The 19810-nt window shown below is 39.2% G+C and overlaps 2 protein-coding genes across 3 annotated transcripts in view; both read right to left on the bottom strand.

The window, feature by feature from the left end:
• Window positions 1–9276, bottom strand: part of SNX24 (sorting nexin 24) — a 111792-nt gene extending 102516 nt beyond the window's left edge. The window contains exon 1 of the mRNA XM_064176415.1: window positions 9111–9276. Coding sequence (XP_064032485.1) covers window positions 9111–9170 — 60 coding nt within the window. The 5' untranslated portion in view covers window positions 9171–9276. The remainder of the gene's footprint in view (window positions 1–9110) is intronic.
• A 5398-nt stretch (window positions 9277–14674) lies between these two features.
• SNX2 (sorting nexin 2) overlaps window positions 14675–19810 on the bottom strand; it is a 45913-nt gene continuing 40777 nt past the window's right edge. For both annotated transcript variants that reach the window (XM_064176443.1, XM_064176444.1), the window contains 3 exons: window positions 18000–18080; window positions 17825–17896; window positions 14675–17162 (listed from right to left, as the gene is read on the bottom strand). In XM_064176443.1, the coding sequence (XP_064032513.1) occupies window positions 17112–17162; window positions 17825–17896; window positions 18000–18080 (204 nt within the window). In that variant the 3' untranslated portion in view covers window positions 14675–17111. The remainder of the gene's footprint in view (window positions 17163–17824; window positions 17897–17999; window positions 18081–19810) is intronic.

Raw genomic sequence — 19810 nt, forward strand, 5'->3', positions numbered from 1 at the left:
GTTCTCCTCACTGCCAGGGCACCAGAAGGCACATTCTTTACTTTGTCAGGGCTGGGACAAATTTCACTAAACTTTGTCCTCAGTAACCTATTAAGCAAGAAACACAAATAGGTCACTAAACTGCAGTACAAAGTGTCCTTTATTTGCTATTTCTTGTGAATTCAAAGATAATCATTACAGAACCCATTACATATACTCAGCCTCCATACAAGTTATCTTCTTAATTCCTCTACATAAATTTTCACAAAGGAACTTAAAAAGATAGACAGCTAAGGTCAAGGAACATGTAAATTAGCAACACAGACAACATTGTTCATAAAGCCTGCAAAAATTAAAATCTCTAAGTAGGTGGACATCTGGTGGTATTTTCTAATGGATAATTTTAAATCGTAGTGCTTTGACGAATTTGCACCAAAGGTTTCTAATTATTCCAAAAATCCCTCAATCTATTATTGAAAAGTCACCTTTCTGAAACTGCTCCTGCAATACTGAATTAAAAATCTAGTCACTGTTGTAGGCACAAAGTACATCTTCAGCTTCTTCAGGATTCAACAGACACCTAACATAAATACTATCATATACTGAGATTCCAGAATAACCTCATAAATGCCAAGCCATTGAAAACCAATTACCAAGTAAACCTGGAATGAATTCCGTCAGACATTAAAAATCTGAAAGACCTATTATGACATGTGTTAACAGTTATATAAAAAGGAAGAGGTCTATTGCAGCTTCTCTCATGTTGCATTTTGAAGTCTGATGTGTTCTTACTCCAGGGAAATAAATAATGAATATATATATATATATATATATATATATATATATGCTTAACACTATTCTTGACAAGATTTTATAAGTATCGTGAGTTGATGCTGTGCAGACAGAAAACACCAGAAGAATCAGATAAGTATGAATATTGTGGTGAAATTGTTTAATCAGCAGTATCAAATTATTAATAAAGTTTTACCACTACTACCTCTCAAAGATTTAATGAAAGTCAAGCGTGCCTTTATTATGATGCAGGTTTAAATGCTCTGCTACTACCTATCTTTCTAAAAATGTAATTTCTTCATCAAAACTAGATCTTGGAAGATAATTGGGCATCAGACATTTTGCAGTTATGGTTTACTGACAGAATGTGTCAACTGTTGGTCTTGCAGGTGGTAAATTGATAAGGCAATCATGCTGCTGCTTCTTTATCCTACTTCTGACCCCCTCCAGGAATACATCAAAAGTCATTTCCTGCTGAGAGAAATCTTACATGGCCCTTTCCACTAGGATTTCACAACTGTTAATCAAGGGGAGTTGAGCAAATGCACAACAATTAGACATCACTGGAACTGTATGTCTGTGTCTGATCTGTGTACACCTTGAAGTAGATGAAACACAGAAAACCAGAAATAGCTTTAACTGACTGTTATGTATATATTCAGTCAGTTTCTCACTTTGGTTTTACCTCCTTCCAGTTTCTGCTTTAGCCACCTTTACATCCACAAAAAAACTCTCCATGTCTTACTTTATACTCCTCAAGCTCCTGTTGCATACCAAATGGTTAAGTTTCATATTATTTTCTTAAAGTCTATCAACAGGAAAGCTGATGAAAAGAAATTCAATCATCATTACTGACAAATGCATGAGTTAATAAAAACAATTTTTTAGAAGTATTTTCAGTAGCAGCAATCTTTGGACTAAATCATTAGATCTATTTCTTCCACTAACACCTGCTTCTTCATTGGAATAAAAAACCCTCAATACTTAAAACTCCATTGTTTGACATCACAGAATAATTGGCATCTCATAAATTACCTTTCATCCTCCTTCATCTTCTCATGTAGGACAGAAAATGATCTGTACAGACAGACTTTAACTACCTTGTGGAGCAAGCAAGACATTTAAAAATTCTTTATGAAGACATTATGATAATGTAAAAAGTCTGATTGATGTAACAAATCTAATTTTTCTGTTTAACTTCCTTAAAATTGGAGTAGCTGATCTGTCACTGATTTCAGCAGGACTTGTGACACACATATGGTGAGCTAGTACAAGCCAGATTAGCAAGCAAGATGCCTTCATACCGGCAGATTTCATGCTCAAAGCACATAGTGTCTGTTAAGTTTTGAAACTACCAAGCTAACACAGCCTAGAGACTCAGTAAAAGGATACGAATAGTAATGTTTCAAAGTATTTTTATATAATTTATTCAAATCATTAACCCATCCAACATACTTAAAAATATTCCCCCATCACTTGTTGTTGTGGCTTATACTTAGGCTTCAAATGGAAGAAACCTAATGACTCCCTGTTTTGACTCACATTGACAGCAGTGCTGAAATACATAAGCTATAACAAACTTTAATTTCTTGTAGTTTCATACTTCCATAAACAACAGTATAGTCTAGTAATTTAACTCCTTCTTTTATGAAAGTACACTCTATGGACTTCCAAAAAATCCATAGTTCTTCAGGATCTTACACGTTGTATCTTACTTTCACAACATCTGCAACTCCAGGAGCAATTTGGGGAGCAGAATTGGAAGTGTTAATTAAAAATGTACTAAGCACATGTGTCAGTCAAGTATGCCCTCTGCTCTACAACACATTTAAATGTATGTCACCTTGACCTGCGATACACCCCTGTAAAATTTTTCTGGTCAATATAAATCAAATGTACACTAATTTATTCAGTAAGTTTCCTAGCATCTGAATCAACATCAGAAATTTAACTAGTATTTATTATTCTGTTATTGACAAAAGAAGCATATTTAAATGATAACAAGAACACATGGGTGTCATTTTGAAGTTGAATTGTTCTCTAGGGACATCCTTAGTAAGCGCCTACATTTAAAGGTCATTCACTGCCAAATTATGAACAACTGTTGCATTTATTAGCACAGGCTCAATAGTCTGGAAGGTAGTGTCATCAATTTAAACTGACAATGAGATCTACTTGTCCACAATGGACATTTTCTTATTCTGTGTTTCATCTTTTTATGCATACTCGAAACAAAACTGGAACAAGTACAAGCTTACTTTATTTATTCATTCATTAATTTATTTACTTATTTTAGTGGAGGAAGGGGATGTGGTGATGGGAAAAAAGGCTTTGAAGGTTTAATATCATAGATAAGAGTGCTTCAGTAAAGCTGAGATCCTGAAACAAAATCAAAAGAAATTTACTTCCCATTCACTATGTTGACAGAGCCCTATCTCTGCTGTTGCATTATAGACATTTTCCTCTTTTTTTTTCTTGCTCATATTTCCTCTTCCTAAAACGGTTTTTAAGTAGCCAACACTCTATAATTTCTATTAATTTCTGTGTAGCTTTCCTTTTGAAGCTAAGAAGAAGTTTCCTGTTTTCATGGCAAGTCACTTCCACACTTTCCACAAAACTGAATACTGTTTGTCAGCTAACTGGTGGCTGATGGGTGCCTGCCCATTCCATTTTCCTAGTTCCACCTAGAAATTAATCTGAAACAATAAGTTTCAGGGAAAGTAATCTAGAAACAAACCTGCAAGCTGGTAATGAAGTTTATTAAAGAAAAGGACAAACACTCTTTTTGTGTCTTTCCTTCTCTGGCAGTGCAAATATAAAGTGGCAGGCTGAATCCAAAACAAACTGGGTTCTGTTGAGCTACAGATAAGGAGCTAGAAACCCAGAGATGCCAGGAAAACAAGTTTTGGTACCCATAAAAAGCCACTGTAAAGAGTAATGAGTCTCCTTCCAGTCTCTCATTTCATGGAGAAGGCCACCACCATCACTGTTTCTGGCACAGAAACTAGGATGAACATCATTACACTTCTCAAAAACTTATTCTTCAATCCTGTTTTTATGCAATAGCCCCAGAAAGTCACAGTGTAGAAGACATCTTCTGTAACTCTCTGGTATGTTTATGGTCTAGCATGTGGGCAATCTTCTTCTATCTTTCCTAGGATTCATTGTCCTTTCCTGCTATGAATCACATAATCTCTGATAGGTTCTTGGTTCAGCTACTAAAAAAAAAAAAAAATCTGAGCAAGTTAGCAATTCTGGGAAGGAGAATAACAAAAGATCAACTGTGTAAAGTAGCACTCAGATTCATTGAATGTTTTCGGTTAGAAGGGATCTTTAAAGGTCATCTAGTTCCAACCTCTTTGCACTGAGCAGGGACACTGACTAGATTGGGCTGCTCAGATCACACCCAACTTGACCTTGAGTGTTTTCAGGGACAAGAAATCTACCACCTTTCAGGATAACCTGTTTCAGCGTCTCACCATTCTCACTGCAAAAAAAAAAATCCTTACAATTAGTCTGAATCCACCATCTGTCAGTTTAAAAACAATCACCCCTTCTTCTATTACAACTGGCTCTGTTAGAAAAAAAACTGTCCCCATCTTTCTTACAGGTCCCCTGTAAGTACTGAAAGGCCACAAAAAGGTCTCTCCAGATGCTACTGTTCTCCAGGGTATAACCCCAACTTTCTAAGCCTTTTGTCATAGGAGAGGTGCTCCAACCCTCAGATGATTTTTGTGGCCCTTCTTGGGACCTATTCCAACAGGTCCATCTCTTTCTTGTACTGAAGATACCAGAGCTGGGCACAACAGTCCAGGTAGCATTTCAACCAGAGCAGATTCAAAGGGCAGAGTCACTCCTTTACTCTGCTTGACTATGCTTGCCACAACAACCCCAAGCAGCGCTATAGGCTGGGGACTGAGTGGCTGGAGAGCAGCCAGGAGGAAAGGGACCTGGGGGTACTGATAGATAGTAAGCTGAAGATGAGCCAGCAGTGTGCCCAGGTGGCCAAGAGAGCCAATGGCATCCTGGCCTGCATCAGGTACAGTGTGGCCAGTAGGACAAGGGAGGTTATTCTGCCCCTGTACTCAGCACTGGTCAGGCCACACCTTGAGTACTGTGTCCAGTTCTGGGCCCCTCAATTCAAGAAAGATGTTGAGGTGCTGGAACATGTCCAGAGAAGGGCAACAAAGCTGGTGAGGGGCCTGGAACACAAATCCTATGAGGAGAGGTTGAGGGAGCTGGGCCTGTTTAGCCTGGAGGAGGCTCAGGGGTGATCTTATTACTGTCCACAACTACCTGAAGGGGCATTGTAGCCAGGTGGGGGGTGGCCTCTTCTCCCAGGCAACCAGCAAAAGAACAAGGGGACACAGTCTCAAGTTGTGCCAGGGTAGGTATAGGCTGGATGTTAGGAAGAAGTTCTTCACAGAGAGAGTGATTTGCCATTGGAATGGGCTGCCCAGGGAGGTGGTGGAGGCACCGTCCCTGGGGGTCTTCAAGAAAAGACTGGATGAGGCACTTAGTGCCATGGTCTAGTTGATTGGTTAGGGCTGGGTGATAGGTTAGACTAGATGATCTTGGAGGTCTCTTCCAACCTGGTTGATTCTATGATTCTTTTGATGCAGCCAAGAATATGGTTTATCTTTCAGGCCACAAGTACACATTACTAGCTAATGTCCAGCTTTTCATGCACTAGTACCCCCGAAGTTATTTCCCACAGAACTGCACTCAATCCCTTCATGTCCCATCCTGCAATGACACTCAGGCTTGCCTTACTGCAGGTACAGGACCTTGTACTTGTTCTTCTTGAACCTCATAAGGTTCACATGGAACCATTCCTCAAACTTGCCCAGGTCCATGTAGATGGCATCTTATCCATCAGCTGTGTTAATTGCAAAAATCTAAAAAATTCTACTACAAAATCTACAAAATTCATGACGGTGCACTCAGTCACACTAGGTCACTGATGAAGATATTAAACACCACTGGCTCCAGTACAGATGCCTGAGTTACACTATTTGCAACTGATCTCCATCTGAACATTGAGCTGTTGACCACTAGCTGCTACATGTGACCATCCAATGAATTCTTTATGATCTGATCAGTCCATACCCGTCAAATCCTTATCTCTCCTATTTAGAAAGAAGTGTGTTATAGCGGACCATATCAAAGGCTTTATGTAAGTCCAGATAGATGACATTCATAGGTCTCCTTTTGCTCCCTGATGTAGTCATGCCATTACAGACGGCTACTGGGTTGCTCAAGCAGGACTTGCCCGTGGTAAAGCCATGCTGGCTGTCTCAAATCACCTTCCCATCCTTCATATGCTTTAGCATAGTTTCTAGGAGGATCTGCTCCACAGTCTTGCCAGGCATAGAGGTGAGATTGACAGGTCAACTGCCTTTTCTGCCTTCTGCAAAAATGGGCATGATGATGTTGTCCTTTTTCCAGTCACTGAGGCCTTCACCTGACTGCAATGGCTTTTCAGATACAATGGAGAGTGGCCTGGCAACTAGATCAGTAAATTCCCTCAGGACTCTGGGATGCATCTTATCAGGTCCAAGAGACTTATGTGTGTTCAGACTCCTCCTGTTGTCACAAACCTAATCTTCTCTTAAAGCAGGAAGGACTTAGTTCCTCCAGTTCCTGTCTTGACTCAGGAAGTGTAGGAAAAAAGCCTCCAAGTGAAGACTGAAGAAAAAATTTAAGTATCTCGTGTTTTTCCCTTGTCCATTGTTACCAGTTTGCCAGTTATGTCCATCAGAGAGGTACTGTTTTGAATATCAATACTGTACATAAGCCTAATGATGAAAAATAACTGAATTACCAATATAATTTCATAGGAAAAAACATACTTCACTCAGACATACTGCACTAGTCCAGGACTGCACTCATGCCCCTTAATCTGAAGTTACACTTCAAAGAGATTCAATACTTCAGTGTCACTTTCTCTGCTTATCTCAACTTTTCTAATTCATCAGATTCGGGTAGCACAGAACTGGTGAAACACCTACTAAATCACAAAGTCTTCAACATGCTGCAGTCCCCACATTTACAGCAGTATCTACCAAACTCACAGCTTCTGACCATTAACCCCCACATAATGATGTCCAAAAGACTGTGACCTGATGTGATCTGGGCAGGGAAACATTCACAAGCTCCAAGCACCCAAGCGCAAACAACTTTCTGTTCAATGCAACATAATTCCTATGTTACTGTTTTTTTTCTTAGGTAAATATCTCTGCTTACACAGTATCTTCATAGCTACTACAGAGCAATGGTAAGGTCTCATTAACCTCAGTTTTACTTGAGGGACGACTTACAGTGCACTCATAGTGGCCATTAATTTCTGTGCTTGGAACAATACTTCTGCAAATTATTTAGCAATGCAACAAACTGACAGTTACATTAGGATAAGCCACGCATAGTCCATGGAAATATGTTATTATCAGAACAGACTTCCATACATTCCTCTCTTTGCCTTTAGCTACAGTTTCTAGTAGTTTCATGATAAGATAAATCCTTGAACTGATGCATCTAACAGCATAAAATAAGATAATTTTTGTATGGGATATGGTATATAACCTCCTTCTTCTAATTGAAGACACAAACTAATCAGGCAGAAACAATCACCAAACTCTACAGACCTACAGCAAGTTTCAGATGCATGATATGGCTCATCACCAGTTACTTGAGAGAAACAGGTCTGCAATAACCAGCAGCACTCTAATAATCAAACATCTTCACTTTCAAGATAATTTTCTTGGAACACCTCAAGAAAGATACAATTTAATTTCTGATTTGTCTCAAGCATACACAGCCTAACAGTCACAAAAATTAAAAAAATATCCAGGACTGATATAATAAAAGAATTTTCCTTTAAATATTAAAAATGTACAGTGCTACATAAAAAAAAACAAACTATTTGTGTGAAACACACATCTTAGAAATCATTGTTACTTCAACTAACCCACTCAAATTGGAACATGCTGGCACCAGTTTGTGCTATCATAACCACACTCAATCAGAGTATTTTCCAGCCAAACATGTTGTAGAGGGCAATTTGCATTTAAGTTCAACTAAGATATGGTAATGTTAATCCAGTTATACTTCCAGTGGTTTATGAAGCTTGTAAATACTTGCGAGGACCAAATACTAAAGAGGACCAAAGAATACACACCAGCATCCTATAAATGCACTTGCTTCATGTAACTTTGCCTACACGGATCAATCTTCAGGTGATTCTGTAAAATTAGATTTTTTTCCTAGCATTTTTTAACACTTCAGTACTAGTGAATGGACAGCTGGAGAGGGTTCTGGACCATCTCATCTAGACCATAGTTTTCCCAAGAAAAGCTCAAACAGATCATCCTTGACATCCGTTCCAAGCTGATATTCTATAATGCTGTGATTAACAGATTTTTTTTTAAAAAAAGCTATTTGTGACCAGTGGCATTCAGTTAAATGCCTTGTGACTTGGTCCAGAGCATCTTCATCTCCACCTAGCAGCATGTACTAAAGTGCTATGGTCCAAGAACTCCATGGGACAACAAAACCACTGAAGCAGAAAAGGACCTCTGAAAATTGCATGAACTAATACCTCTGCTCAAGCAAGGTCACCTACAGCAGGCTACTTAGGACGATATAGAGTCAGGTTTTGAGAGCCTCCCAGGATCGAGACTACAGTCCTCTGGGAAACTTGTGCCACTGCTTGATCACTCTAATGGGAACAAAATATTTTCCTCTATGTATAAACGGTATTCCCTCCGTATTCGGATGTGTGCCTACTGCTACTTGTTCTGTCACTGGGCACCAAAGAGAAGAGTCTGGCTCCCTCTTCCCTCCATTCAGATTATTAGCACTAATGGTACACAATAATAAGATTACTTAAACCCTCTCTTCTCCAAGTTCTCTCATCGCTCTCAGCCTTTCCTCATGCGAGACATCATGAAGCTCCAGACTACTCATCATGTTCGGCCCTCCACTGCAATCACTCCGACTTCTGCGCAGGAAAGCCCAGACCTGCGACCCACACCTAGCTGTGTGTTGCAGCAGTGCCAGGCTGCAAGAGGCCTTTCCCCACCCTCTGTCCGTGATCTATTAAAAGCTGCCATAATTGCTCCAGTGCGCAAAGCTCGCGTGGGGCAGGAGATGCCCGACGAGCCGAGACCACCTCTTCTGCGCCGAGAGGGCCTGGGCAAGGCAGGACAGCCCCGGCCCGCCAGCCCTGCAGGACCGGCACCTGCATGGCGCCCTGGCCCCCGACGCATACACCGCTCACCGCCACCAACACTACATTGCCCCCATGAGGCGCTGGGGTCTCCCGCCCCACCGCCTCTCACCGTATAGCCCCGCTCCAGCTCGCTCTCCTCGTAGCGGAAGGAGGGGATGTACACCTCCATGGCGGGCTGGTACGACCCGACCCGAGCCGGGTCAGGCCGAGGGTACCAGGTCCCGTCAGGGCCGCAGCCTCCCGGCAAGCGACGCCGCCGCAGCCATCTGCACGCAGCACGTGACAGCGCGCACGTGACGCCGGGCGGAGCTGTGCCGCGCCTCCGGCTCAGCCGCTGGCCGCCCGCGCGTGCGGCGCTCTGCGTCCGCGGGAAACCGGGCGGTGGGGGGCTGCGGCCCTGCGCCGGCCAAAAGCTGCCGGGAGGAGGCCGTCTGGGCGTATTCGAGGTGGAGTGGAAATACTCTGTAAAGGTGTGTGAGAAAAGGATGGCGGCGCGGTGAAAGGCGAGGCGGCTGTACCCTCTCTCGGCCGGGCCGCCGTGCCTTGGGGTAGGTCCTTTCTGGAATTCCCGCCGGTTAGCAGAGACCCTGTGCCCCCTCACGAAAGCTCTGGAGAGCTGAGTGCAAGATAGAAAGATCACAGGTTCCCCTAAAAACAGTATTTTCAGAGGCAAATTTTGACAGCGCCTGCTTCAGTGTGCGAGGGCAGCAGTATGCTTCAAGCCCAGTAAACGGGGAGAGGATCCCTTTCAAAGGGATGAACGCGCGGCTGCAACCACTTTCTGTCTGCTTTGTCAACAAACACCCAGTAGCTGTACAAATACAGTACCTGTCGTAAAGCCTGTTGTGAACTGATACATGAAATTAAGGAAAACTGAAAAGTTCATGCCTGGGGGAAGTTGCTCATATTGTGTCCATTCCTTGGAAGCTGCCTCTTACTCGTTATCTATTAGACCAAACCATTTCAGAGCACAGGTTATTGCTACTCACTGGGGAAATTCCATGAAGCTTCATTACTCCCCAAAATCAGCTGTGCTGATGACTTAAGCAATGGAGGCAGAAACAGAAGATGGAATACTACATGACGCCTGGCTGGCAGTACTGCCGCACAGATTAACGCTCTTTCCTCCCAAAGATTTGCTGACCCCGAGTTTCAAGCCATTTGGAAGCAGTGCAAAATTACAACAAACTGCAGATATATTAGATGAAGGTACCTTAAAACTCCCCTTGTAAGGTTATATGAATGCTGGAGATTCTCAGGGGCTAAATGGTTAAAGCATGCAACTTCACTATCTCTCAAAGAACATCTACCATAAACTCATGTACATGCAGGGACTGATTTTGCATAGGCAGTGTAAAGTATAAAAATTACCTCAAGAATAGACAGAAATTAGTATTTTGATATCTGAGGTTACACTATCTTAGTGCTTCTAAGATCAGCTTTTTGAAACATCCTTTGGAAAGTGATTTGCTTCCTTTTAGACATCAAGGTGAAAAGCATTACAAGCTCCTTCCCCCTTCATTGTTTTGTTACCAGCTAATTATATTTTGCTCTGAACAAAGATTTGTGCCCTGAAGAATTCAATATAAAATAGATATTTTTTCACTAAAACTGAGACGACTAAAACAAACTAACACTACTTCACTTTGTTAAAGGCAAGATAGTCCCTGAGCATTCATTTCTATTGCTATGCCAGTATCCTCAACTGTTGATGACAAAGGAGGACATTCCCAGTACTGGTCTGTGGTAGCAGTGACAAGAGCAAACAGGTTTCCAGTCCCCATATGCTCTTGGCTGTGGGAATAATTTAGAGATGACTGAGGGGATTGAGTAATGAACCCTGTGTTCCCCCAAAGTATGCTCTGATAAATACATTATAATCATATAAAAATAAAACTGGCAAAGGAAGTAAAAGATAATGAGAAGGGCTTCTTCAAATATATCAGTAGTAAAAGGAAAAATAGGGAAGGTGTGAGCCCACTGCTGAATGAGGTGGCAGCCCTGATAATTAAGGTTGCAGAGGAGGCAGAGTTGCTGAATACCTTCTTTGGCAAAGGAGAGGAGCCTGAGGCCTGAGGGAAAGCCATTGTCACTCCAGTCTTCAAAGAAAAGAGCAAGAAAAAAGTTCCAGAAAACTATTAGATGAGTCAGCCTCACCTCCCTCTCTGGAAAAATGATGGAGTGGCTCATTCTGGAGGTCACCCCTTGGCACTTGGAAGAGAAGGCTATCAGGATAGTCAGCATGAATTTACCAAGGGGAAATCATGCTTGACTAATCTGATAGCATTCTATGATGCTGTAACTGAATAGGTAGATGCAGGGAGACCAGTGGCTGTAGTTTATCTTGACCATAGCAAGCTTGTGACACTGTCTCCTATAACATCCTTGTGAGCAAGCTCAGGAAGTGTGGGTTAGAAAAGCAGACAGTTGAAACGGATTAGGAATTGGCTACACAATAAAGTGCAGTGGTGGTCAATGGTACTAAGTCTGGCTAGTGAGCTGTAACTTTTGAGTGTCCCCCAGGGATCAGTGCTGGGTTCAGTCCTGTTCAAAATCTTTATCAATAACATTGATGAGGGGGCAGAGTGTCAGCTCAGCAAGTTTGCTGACGATACCAAACTGGGATGCTTGGCTGATACATCGGAAGGCTGTGTGGCCATTCAGCAAGACTTGGACAGACTGGAGAGCTGGGCAAAGAGGAACCTAATGTGGTTAAACAACAGTTAAGTGCAAGAGTCCTGCATCTAGGAAGAAATAATAAACTGCACCAATACAGCTTGGTAAGTGATCTCTTGGAGAGCAGCCCTGAGGAGAAGGACCTAGGAGCCCTGGTAGACAACAAGCTATCCATAGGACAGCAATGTGTCCCCGTGACCAAGTAGGCCAATGGGATTCTGCGGTGCATTAAGAAGAGTGTGGCCAGCAGATTGAGGGAGGTTCTCCTCCCCCTCTCCTCTGCCCTGATAAGATCTCACCTGGAATGTTGCATCCAGTTCTGGGCTCCCCAGTTCAAGAGGGACTGGGATCTACTTGAGTCTAATGCAGGACTACAAAGATGATTACGGGCTGGAGCACTGCCTGATGAGGAAAGGCTGAGAGACCTGGGACTGTTTAGTCTAGAGAGAAGACTGAGAAGTGTTTTACTAAATGTTTGTAACAGTAAGAGGGCTGAGTGTCAAGAAGGAAGGGACAGCCTCTTCTCACTTGTGCCCTGTGTTAGGACATGGGGCAATGGATGTAAACTACGGCACAGGAAGTTTCACCTCACCATGAGGAAGAACTTCTTTACTGTAAGGGTCAGAGAACACTGGAACAGGCTTCCCAGAGAGGTTCTGTATCATCCTTCTATTGAGACTTTCAAGACCCACATGGATGTGTTCCTGTGCAACCTGCACAAGATTATATGATCCTGCTCTGGCAGGGGGTTGGACTCGAAGATCGCTGGAAGTCTCTTCCATCCCTTCCAACATCCTGTGGCCCTGGTGATCCCAAGGAAAAGCAGGGCATATAGTAGTAGTCTGATCAGTCTGGTAAATGTGGGTATGCTCAAGAGTAATTATCATGCTGTTGTTATTGTTAGCTTCTGGTTAAGCATCCAGTCTTAAAACTTGGCTTTTGTTCTTATACTAATGCAAAATAGATGGGACAGTTCTAATGACTCCATCTGTGCTGTAAGGCATTTATACTGATGAGAAACCAGTAGAAGAGTTGCAATCTAATAACCAATTATTTTATAAAGCTACTTTTCTGCCTGATAACGTGTAGCTTATTAACAAAGAAAAGTTTGAGACATTAATCTGGTTTCAAATTCAATAGCATGTAATGGAACTTTTGGCTGTGCATCAGCCAAGAGGAACAAGGGAGATTACATGGTGAGCTGAATTCAAATACATCAATACTTTTTGGAATGTTAAATACTTGATTTGCACAATATATCATTAGTTGGCTAATCTTTAAAATTACAGCTCAAGAAAAAAAGAGGATTTTTCCACATGGCTGACTGGCCAAGGATTGTCTTTCTGTCTCATACATTTAAAAAAAAATTAAGAAACATTAATTCATAAAATACTATCAATGTGTGTTGGAAACCATCCAGGATTCTTGGTTTTGAAAGCTAACTGCACAAATGATACAATGATTCCCACAAACAACAAAGCAAGAAGAATACATTTTAAATGTAGCTTGATTTGGGCCAGTGTATTAAAGTCATGTTAGTAAACTTAAAAGCAAACCTGTAAAGGGGTTGAGCTCTATTGACAACAGTTATATAGGCTGCTTTCAAATTCATCTGTTGAGAAGGCCCCAGAAAGTCCGGCAGGAACTGTAGGTGTTGGTCTTTGGTGCTTTTTTTTGTCATAGTCATCAGTATTCTGGGTTACTTCATGCAGAATGTAAAATAAATGAGTAAGTATACTCCAGTTCTAATTCTTACCTCTCACTGTACTGTAGCTTAGCCTTCCATGATTATAGAAATTATGAATCATCACTGGTTAGTATCAGGTCCAATCAGGGAAAATGCCAAATTGGGTAAGAATGTGTCCTTTTCACAACCAAACTTTCAAACTACCTACATTTTTTTTTTAAGGAAACAAAGAAACAAAACAAAACTAACAAACAAACAAAACCTCAAAGCAAAAAAAGAAAAAGAAAAAAAGAAAACCAAACAACTCACAAAAAAACCCAAACTGCAAACCAAAATAAAAAAACACCTTTCCTTCGTTAGCCAGTTGTTTCTTCCAAAGCTTGCATTCTCTAAACTACAGATACATATACATGTTTTATCTGACATCTCGTTGCCCTTCCATTCTCATTGCATATTTTACTTAAATTTTCATAGCAATAAGCTGCTAAAAGAATTCTGCCTAAGTTGCCTTGCACACTCTTGTGAGACCATCTAAATGACAGAAAGAGGATTTGTATTACTTTATGTCCCTTTCCTGTATTAGTCATTTCCTTGCTGATCGGGAAAAAAAGGTAGCATGTTAGCAATAAAGTCAAAAGATATTTCACTAATTAGCAAGCTCACCCTCCACACAACTATGGAATTAAAAAAAAAAAAAAAAAGGAATCCTCTTAGGAGGTAACAAGTTGTATTTTGATCAAATTGAATCTTCAGCTCCTTTTGGGTTTTATTTTGAACTTTCTTTCTCACATGATTGTAATGGACTTGTACTTTGCCAGAGACTCAAATTATTAGGCAGCCTATTCTTATCCTAAAATTGAAAACCAGGAAAATGTAAGTTTTCTGGGTATTTTTTGTTGGTTGGTTTTTTCTTTTTTTATATTTTTGTTAAAACAATCATTTCACTGTACACATATTAGTGGATGTTGAATGTTCATTTAAGTGCGCAGTATATACTAGCCAGCAGCTCATCCACACTGGAATTTGAAAGAAACTGACATATTTAGGGCATGAACTCCAGAGGTGCCTGAACAGAAAATCCCATATGAGGCCTTCAGAGAAAATACTTGGGAGAGGTAAAAGAAAGAATAATTGATAGGGAAGCAGAATGTTCCATTTTAAAAGGGACAGTGAATGAAGAACGAGGCTATAGATTGAACGACAGTGTAAGAAAAAAGTGACAATGTCTTCAGTTTGAAGCACATCACATATATTTTTAATTCAGAAAGCACCATGGACATCATAGATACAAGAATGAGGATGACTTAAAGTTGTTGTAAACATCTAGAGTTTATTTTAACTTAAAAAGTAAATTAGACTTTAGTAGCACCTTGTCCTTTATACATTATTCCAAATGTAGTTCATCCTTTTCCAAACATTTGCTTTGTTCATGCTAGTGATTATTCAGTGGCACACTGGCTTGGAGTTTCAGGGAAACAACACTTAAATTTAGTACAACATCCTGTAGTGAACTCTACAGAGAAAATAGTTCATCAGCACCTCCATTCACCTAGTTTGAGAAACATCTGCCAAAACATATTTTAATCATACTAGGAAAGACAATAAGAAAACCTTCAATCTTCACAATATGAGGAAACAGGCACAAAATAAATTATGACATTCTTGAAACAGTGAGTCCTATTCTGGCCAAATGTGTGGGTCTTCTAATTAATCTTGTGATGCAGAAAAGACAACAATTATTTTATATTAGCGATGACACTGAACTCCAGAAATACTATTATTCTTCTATTCTCCAACAGGCTTCTAGCTTTAAGGTAAAAAAAAAAAAGCCTTGCATCCCTCTTTCCCATTTGCAATTGTCTAGTATAGACAATCACAATAATATGTGCTAGGAGACTAATATGAAAGTTATTTCTCATTCTCTCATCACGAGGAGAAGAAATCTGATGCCTAATTCAACTGAATTCTAATTGTGATATAAGGGGGAAAAAACAAGAAGATGAAGGGCTAAAAAGAGCTGTATAAAGCACTTAAAGAAGTAACATCGTGAATGCATATTTTCCCCTGTTTTGAGTTCTCCATGTCCACATTAAGTCTTTAATTCTGGTAGCACCCACTTTCACTGGAACAAATGTGAAGTTTAACATTGAGTTGCTGGTCAATTTCCATTAGTACTGAGTAAGCCAAAGTCAAAGTAGACCAGTTTCTTCATTGTGAACCTGTAGCACACTTAAGCTTTTCAAAAAGCAGTTACAAATCAAATGACTTAACAAACTGATCCACAAGCATTACAAGGTCAGGTTTTAGTATTTCACCTTTTAAAAAAGATGCTTGATAACTGCTTGGGATTTTTTTTTTTTAAAAGTAAAAGTTTCTGTACTAAGTTCCTTAAAAATTCCCAGGAGTCAGCAGAACTTTGTACAGAAACAAAAGCCACCAATCTGGTAAGTTTGTACTAATTCTGTTGCATAAATCAGAGCATAGCATCATACAGCTGAACTTAAGTTTCCATTCTGTTTGGAAATAGAACAGAGTGTTTCTTTATGCTTGACCCCAAATAATACAAATTCATGGGCTTATCCTACAGTCTTGTAAATAGCCAGAAGATCCTCTTGCATTTTATAAGATTAACATTTATCTACAATACTAAAGGCTGTCATTAGTATTAAAACATGCCATTGACAAGCTTAATATGTTATTTAAATGACAGGGCAGCATGTCCCACACTAACGTCGTGGATCTCAGAAAAAATGTTTAGTTTCTATGATTTTGTAACAAAAGATGTAACTGGTCTCTGCAAATGTATTTTCTACTCAAGAAAATGCAGGTAGAATGCTTACAACTACCTTGCACTTAGCTGAATTAATTTGTTTTCTTCCTCCCCTATTACCACAATTATTGCAACATTTTTTTCCTTTTTGTATCCTGAGACTGCTGAAGACAACTGATAAAATATATCAGTCTAGCCTGACGTCAGTATGTGATCATGCAAGGTGATCCTAACCCTTCATCATCCTTGTAAAACTCTTTAAAGAGATTTCCATTTACATTTCTCTGTTGCCCAAGCATTTTGACCCTGTGAGAATTAATGCATTTACCAAGGAAGTGACAACTTCAGGTGGAAAGAATACACATAACAAACTAAGAATTATAAATCAGAACAATTTACCACAAATACTTGTTTGTGGATCTTTAATACTGTCTCCAGTATTCTTCACTAAACATTGTTTCTGCCTTTGATATAATCTCAATTTGTTCTAAAAGCGACTTCTAAGAACACCAGTAAATATCTACAGACACAAAAACAGAGTGTTTGGTGTTTCACAAGATACATCCCCTTTATTATTGTAATCACAAAAACATGATTTTGTACAGGAATGTTTAAGTGAACTTAATCAATGATTAAATCTGTGTCATAAAGATCAAGTAAACATACTGCAGAACATTGCATTGTAAAGAACAAAAGTATCAGCTTTCTGGCCTTGCAGTGCACATTTTAGTGCAAGTATTAAGACACAATAGTGTTCAATTCAGCAATGTATTGCAGAACATCATGCCACAGTCCACTTTAAAGAGAGTCAGGACATGCAGCTTGTTAATAAAATGCTGTAGTATATAAAAAAGCCACATGTTAATTAATAAAATACATAGTGGTTTATTTGGATGGTTTAAAGTGATTTCAGTGTGGAATTTAGTTTTATCCAGGACAAACATCCAGACTATCTTGTCATTTTGAATATTCTTCTTTCAGGCAATGGCTTTGGCTTCAGGTAGGAATGCCTCCCAATATTTTATTAGCTTAAAGAGAAGGGAAAAAACAATCATTAAGTACTAAATGTTGGTAAAGAAAATACATGAATTTTCTTCCTCATGCAGTCTGTCCACTGAACAAAGGATATATCCATTTGCATTATTATGATGTGAAAAAACATACAATAAATACAGAACTCCACTCACAGCAACCAAGTTCTTACCATACACTGAATGCAATGCTATAGAACACATTTATATAGAATTTGTTTGCAAGCTCAGTTTGCTATTCTTACATCTAAGAATACCACTTTTATTTGTTTTGCTTTAATTAAACAAAGCCCTAGGGTTATATCCCTGAAATTAATAAAAGAAAGACTCCAGACACTCTTCTGGGAATGAGGTCTACTTCTGAGTCACTAGAAACTGCTTTACTGCTTTACAATATTCAGTAATATTTAATACTTTGTAAGAAAAGCTATAAACATTTAAGTATTCAATTCTCTTTGGTAATTCTAAGTACGTATTTGTTACAATTTACTCCAATATGTAAATGAAAGTTTTACTTCAGTTTCAGAAGACAAGACGACCAGATGATAAGTAGATCTTTAAGTTTTAGAAACTGCAACAGTTAAAATATGTTGGGTTTTTTTTTAACCTAACCTAGTAAGAAACATATTAACTTGTACAAAACTTAAAATTTATCTTACCTGCTGTTGTGTTTGCACTAACGACTCTAAGTACTCGATAATAACACTTTTAAAGTCTTTCACACGTTCCTTCTGTTAATAGATAAATTATGGCATATTAACCTCTTAAGTCTACTTGGAATGTCAGTATGATCTAAAGTAAAGCTGTCATTTACTTGGACAAAATGATACATGCCTCAAATCTTCCCACTTCCTTGCGAATGGTTTTGGAGATCTGTTCAAAATCTTTTTCCCCTTGCTGAACTTTTGTTTCCCACTGGTAAAGGAAAGACATGCAGAGATAAGACATCGTATTGTCCATTTGCTCTATCACAATCAGAATTTCAGTGTATTAGTAATAGCTGCTTGAAAGCTGAAAAAGATTTATTTGGGTTTTTGGTCAAACTTTACAAAAAGTCTTAAAATAACAAATTCAAAGTAACAATTTGTATATTAGAATGTAATCAGGTAAGACAATATCTCTAAGGCAATGCTATCTGTAGATAATATGTAAACACATTTGAGTGTTGCTATTAAGGAACACTTAACAATTAGAAAAGATTCTATGATTCTTTAGAAAAGAAAACATACCTCTACACCTTCACCCACAGTTCTATTTACAACCACCAGTATAAAAGAAATCTACATCTGTAAGCTTTCTGTGAAAACCTGTCCAATCAAGAGCGGAAGAATCCCAAAAGTTATCTCCTAGTATTTTCCTAATCCTAGAAGAGATGATTAAATCTCCATCTCTGCCTATGTTTAATTATATCATTATGTCTAACATATTTCTGCTGCAGACAAGCTTTTGAGAACATCTTTGTATGTTTTGCAGTGAGAAAGAATGATCCTTCAGCAAGCCAAAGCACACACTTTCTTGTTCAGTGGGAGCTGTTTTCATAGAAAGCAGGAGTAGAACAGTTATTGCAAGTAAAAAGACAACAAAATGAAAATTCAGGGCAAGTCATGTGGCTGTGGGGTTTTGCCATAGTGAGTGTAGTATTCACACATTACAATAAACTAGGTTTTGAGTTACATTTCTCATTAGTTTACATCCAGCTACACAATAAGAGATCATCATCATCATCTACACTACCTTTTAACTGCTTTTACAAACTTTAGTGTCAAATTTACATTAGCTATATAGATATGCTGTGCAAAAAAAAAGCTATCAGCATCACATTTCAGATATTTAGTAAGTCACAATAGGATGTCTTCGATGGAAGAACAGCCTCAAGAGTTATCTAATAATTAAAACATACAAAATTCAGATAAGGAAAAGGTAAATTAATATTGCCTGTACCTCTTTACTACAGTGACTAGAGGTACCCAAGACTTCAGTGGAAGTCTCTATAGGCCGAACGGGTTTAATACTCCAGTTTCATCATACCTAATATCACTGGATAACAGTCTGCCACCTTCTAGTTTCTGATGAGGAGAGATTTTTTCCTTATTCAGTAAGGTATTTCTAGGACTGTTCTTTGGCCTTTTATCCACAGAAAATAACCGAGTCATGAATGACTGTAAAGCTGTGTAGGCTTCCACTTTGCAGTTTCTATGCCAGAAAGTTTACCATTAACAAAACTGAGCAACTCTACACATATTTCAATGGTAGTAGTAACTTTCCATCAGCACATTCAAATTCTGAGTTTATTAACAAACTTCTCTAATCATCCAATAAAGTAGGAAAATTAAATTCATCAGAAACAACATCAATTCTTTTAATACTGGAACTGAGAACAGACGGGAGTATTCCTACTATTGCAAATATTCAGGAAGCACTTTGGACAAGGAGTTCCAGCTCACTTATACTGTGGATGAATGGGTGACATCAACCATCAGGAATGTGGTCACACAAGAGTGACACTAAGTTTTACAGTAAACAAAGGCCCTTTTTAATAAAGACAAGATAATGAGCTATTTCAACACTGTATGCAAAATATATTAAAAGGCAGAATGAATACAGCAGCATGTGCTAAGTGACCAATGAAGACAACAAACAAACTA

Source organism: Pogoniulus pusillus, chromosome Z, assembly GCF_015220805.1.
Source record: "Pogoniulus pusillus isolate bPogPus1 chromosome Z, bPogPus1.pri, whole genome shotgun sequence".
NCBI lineage: Eukaryota > Metazoa > Chordata > Aves > Piciformes > Lybiidae > Pogoniulus > Pogoniulus pusillus.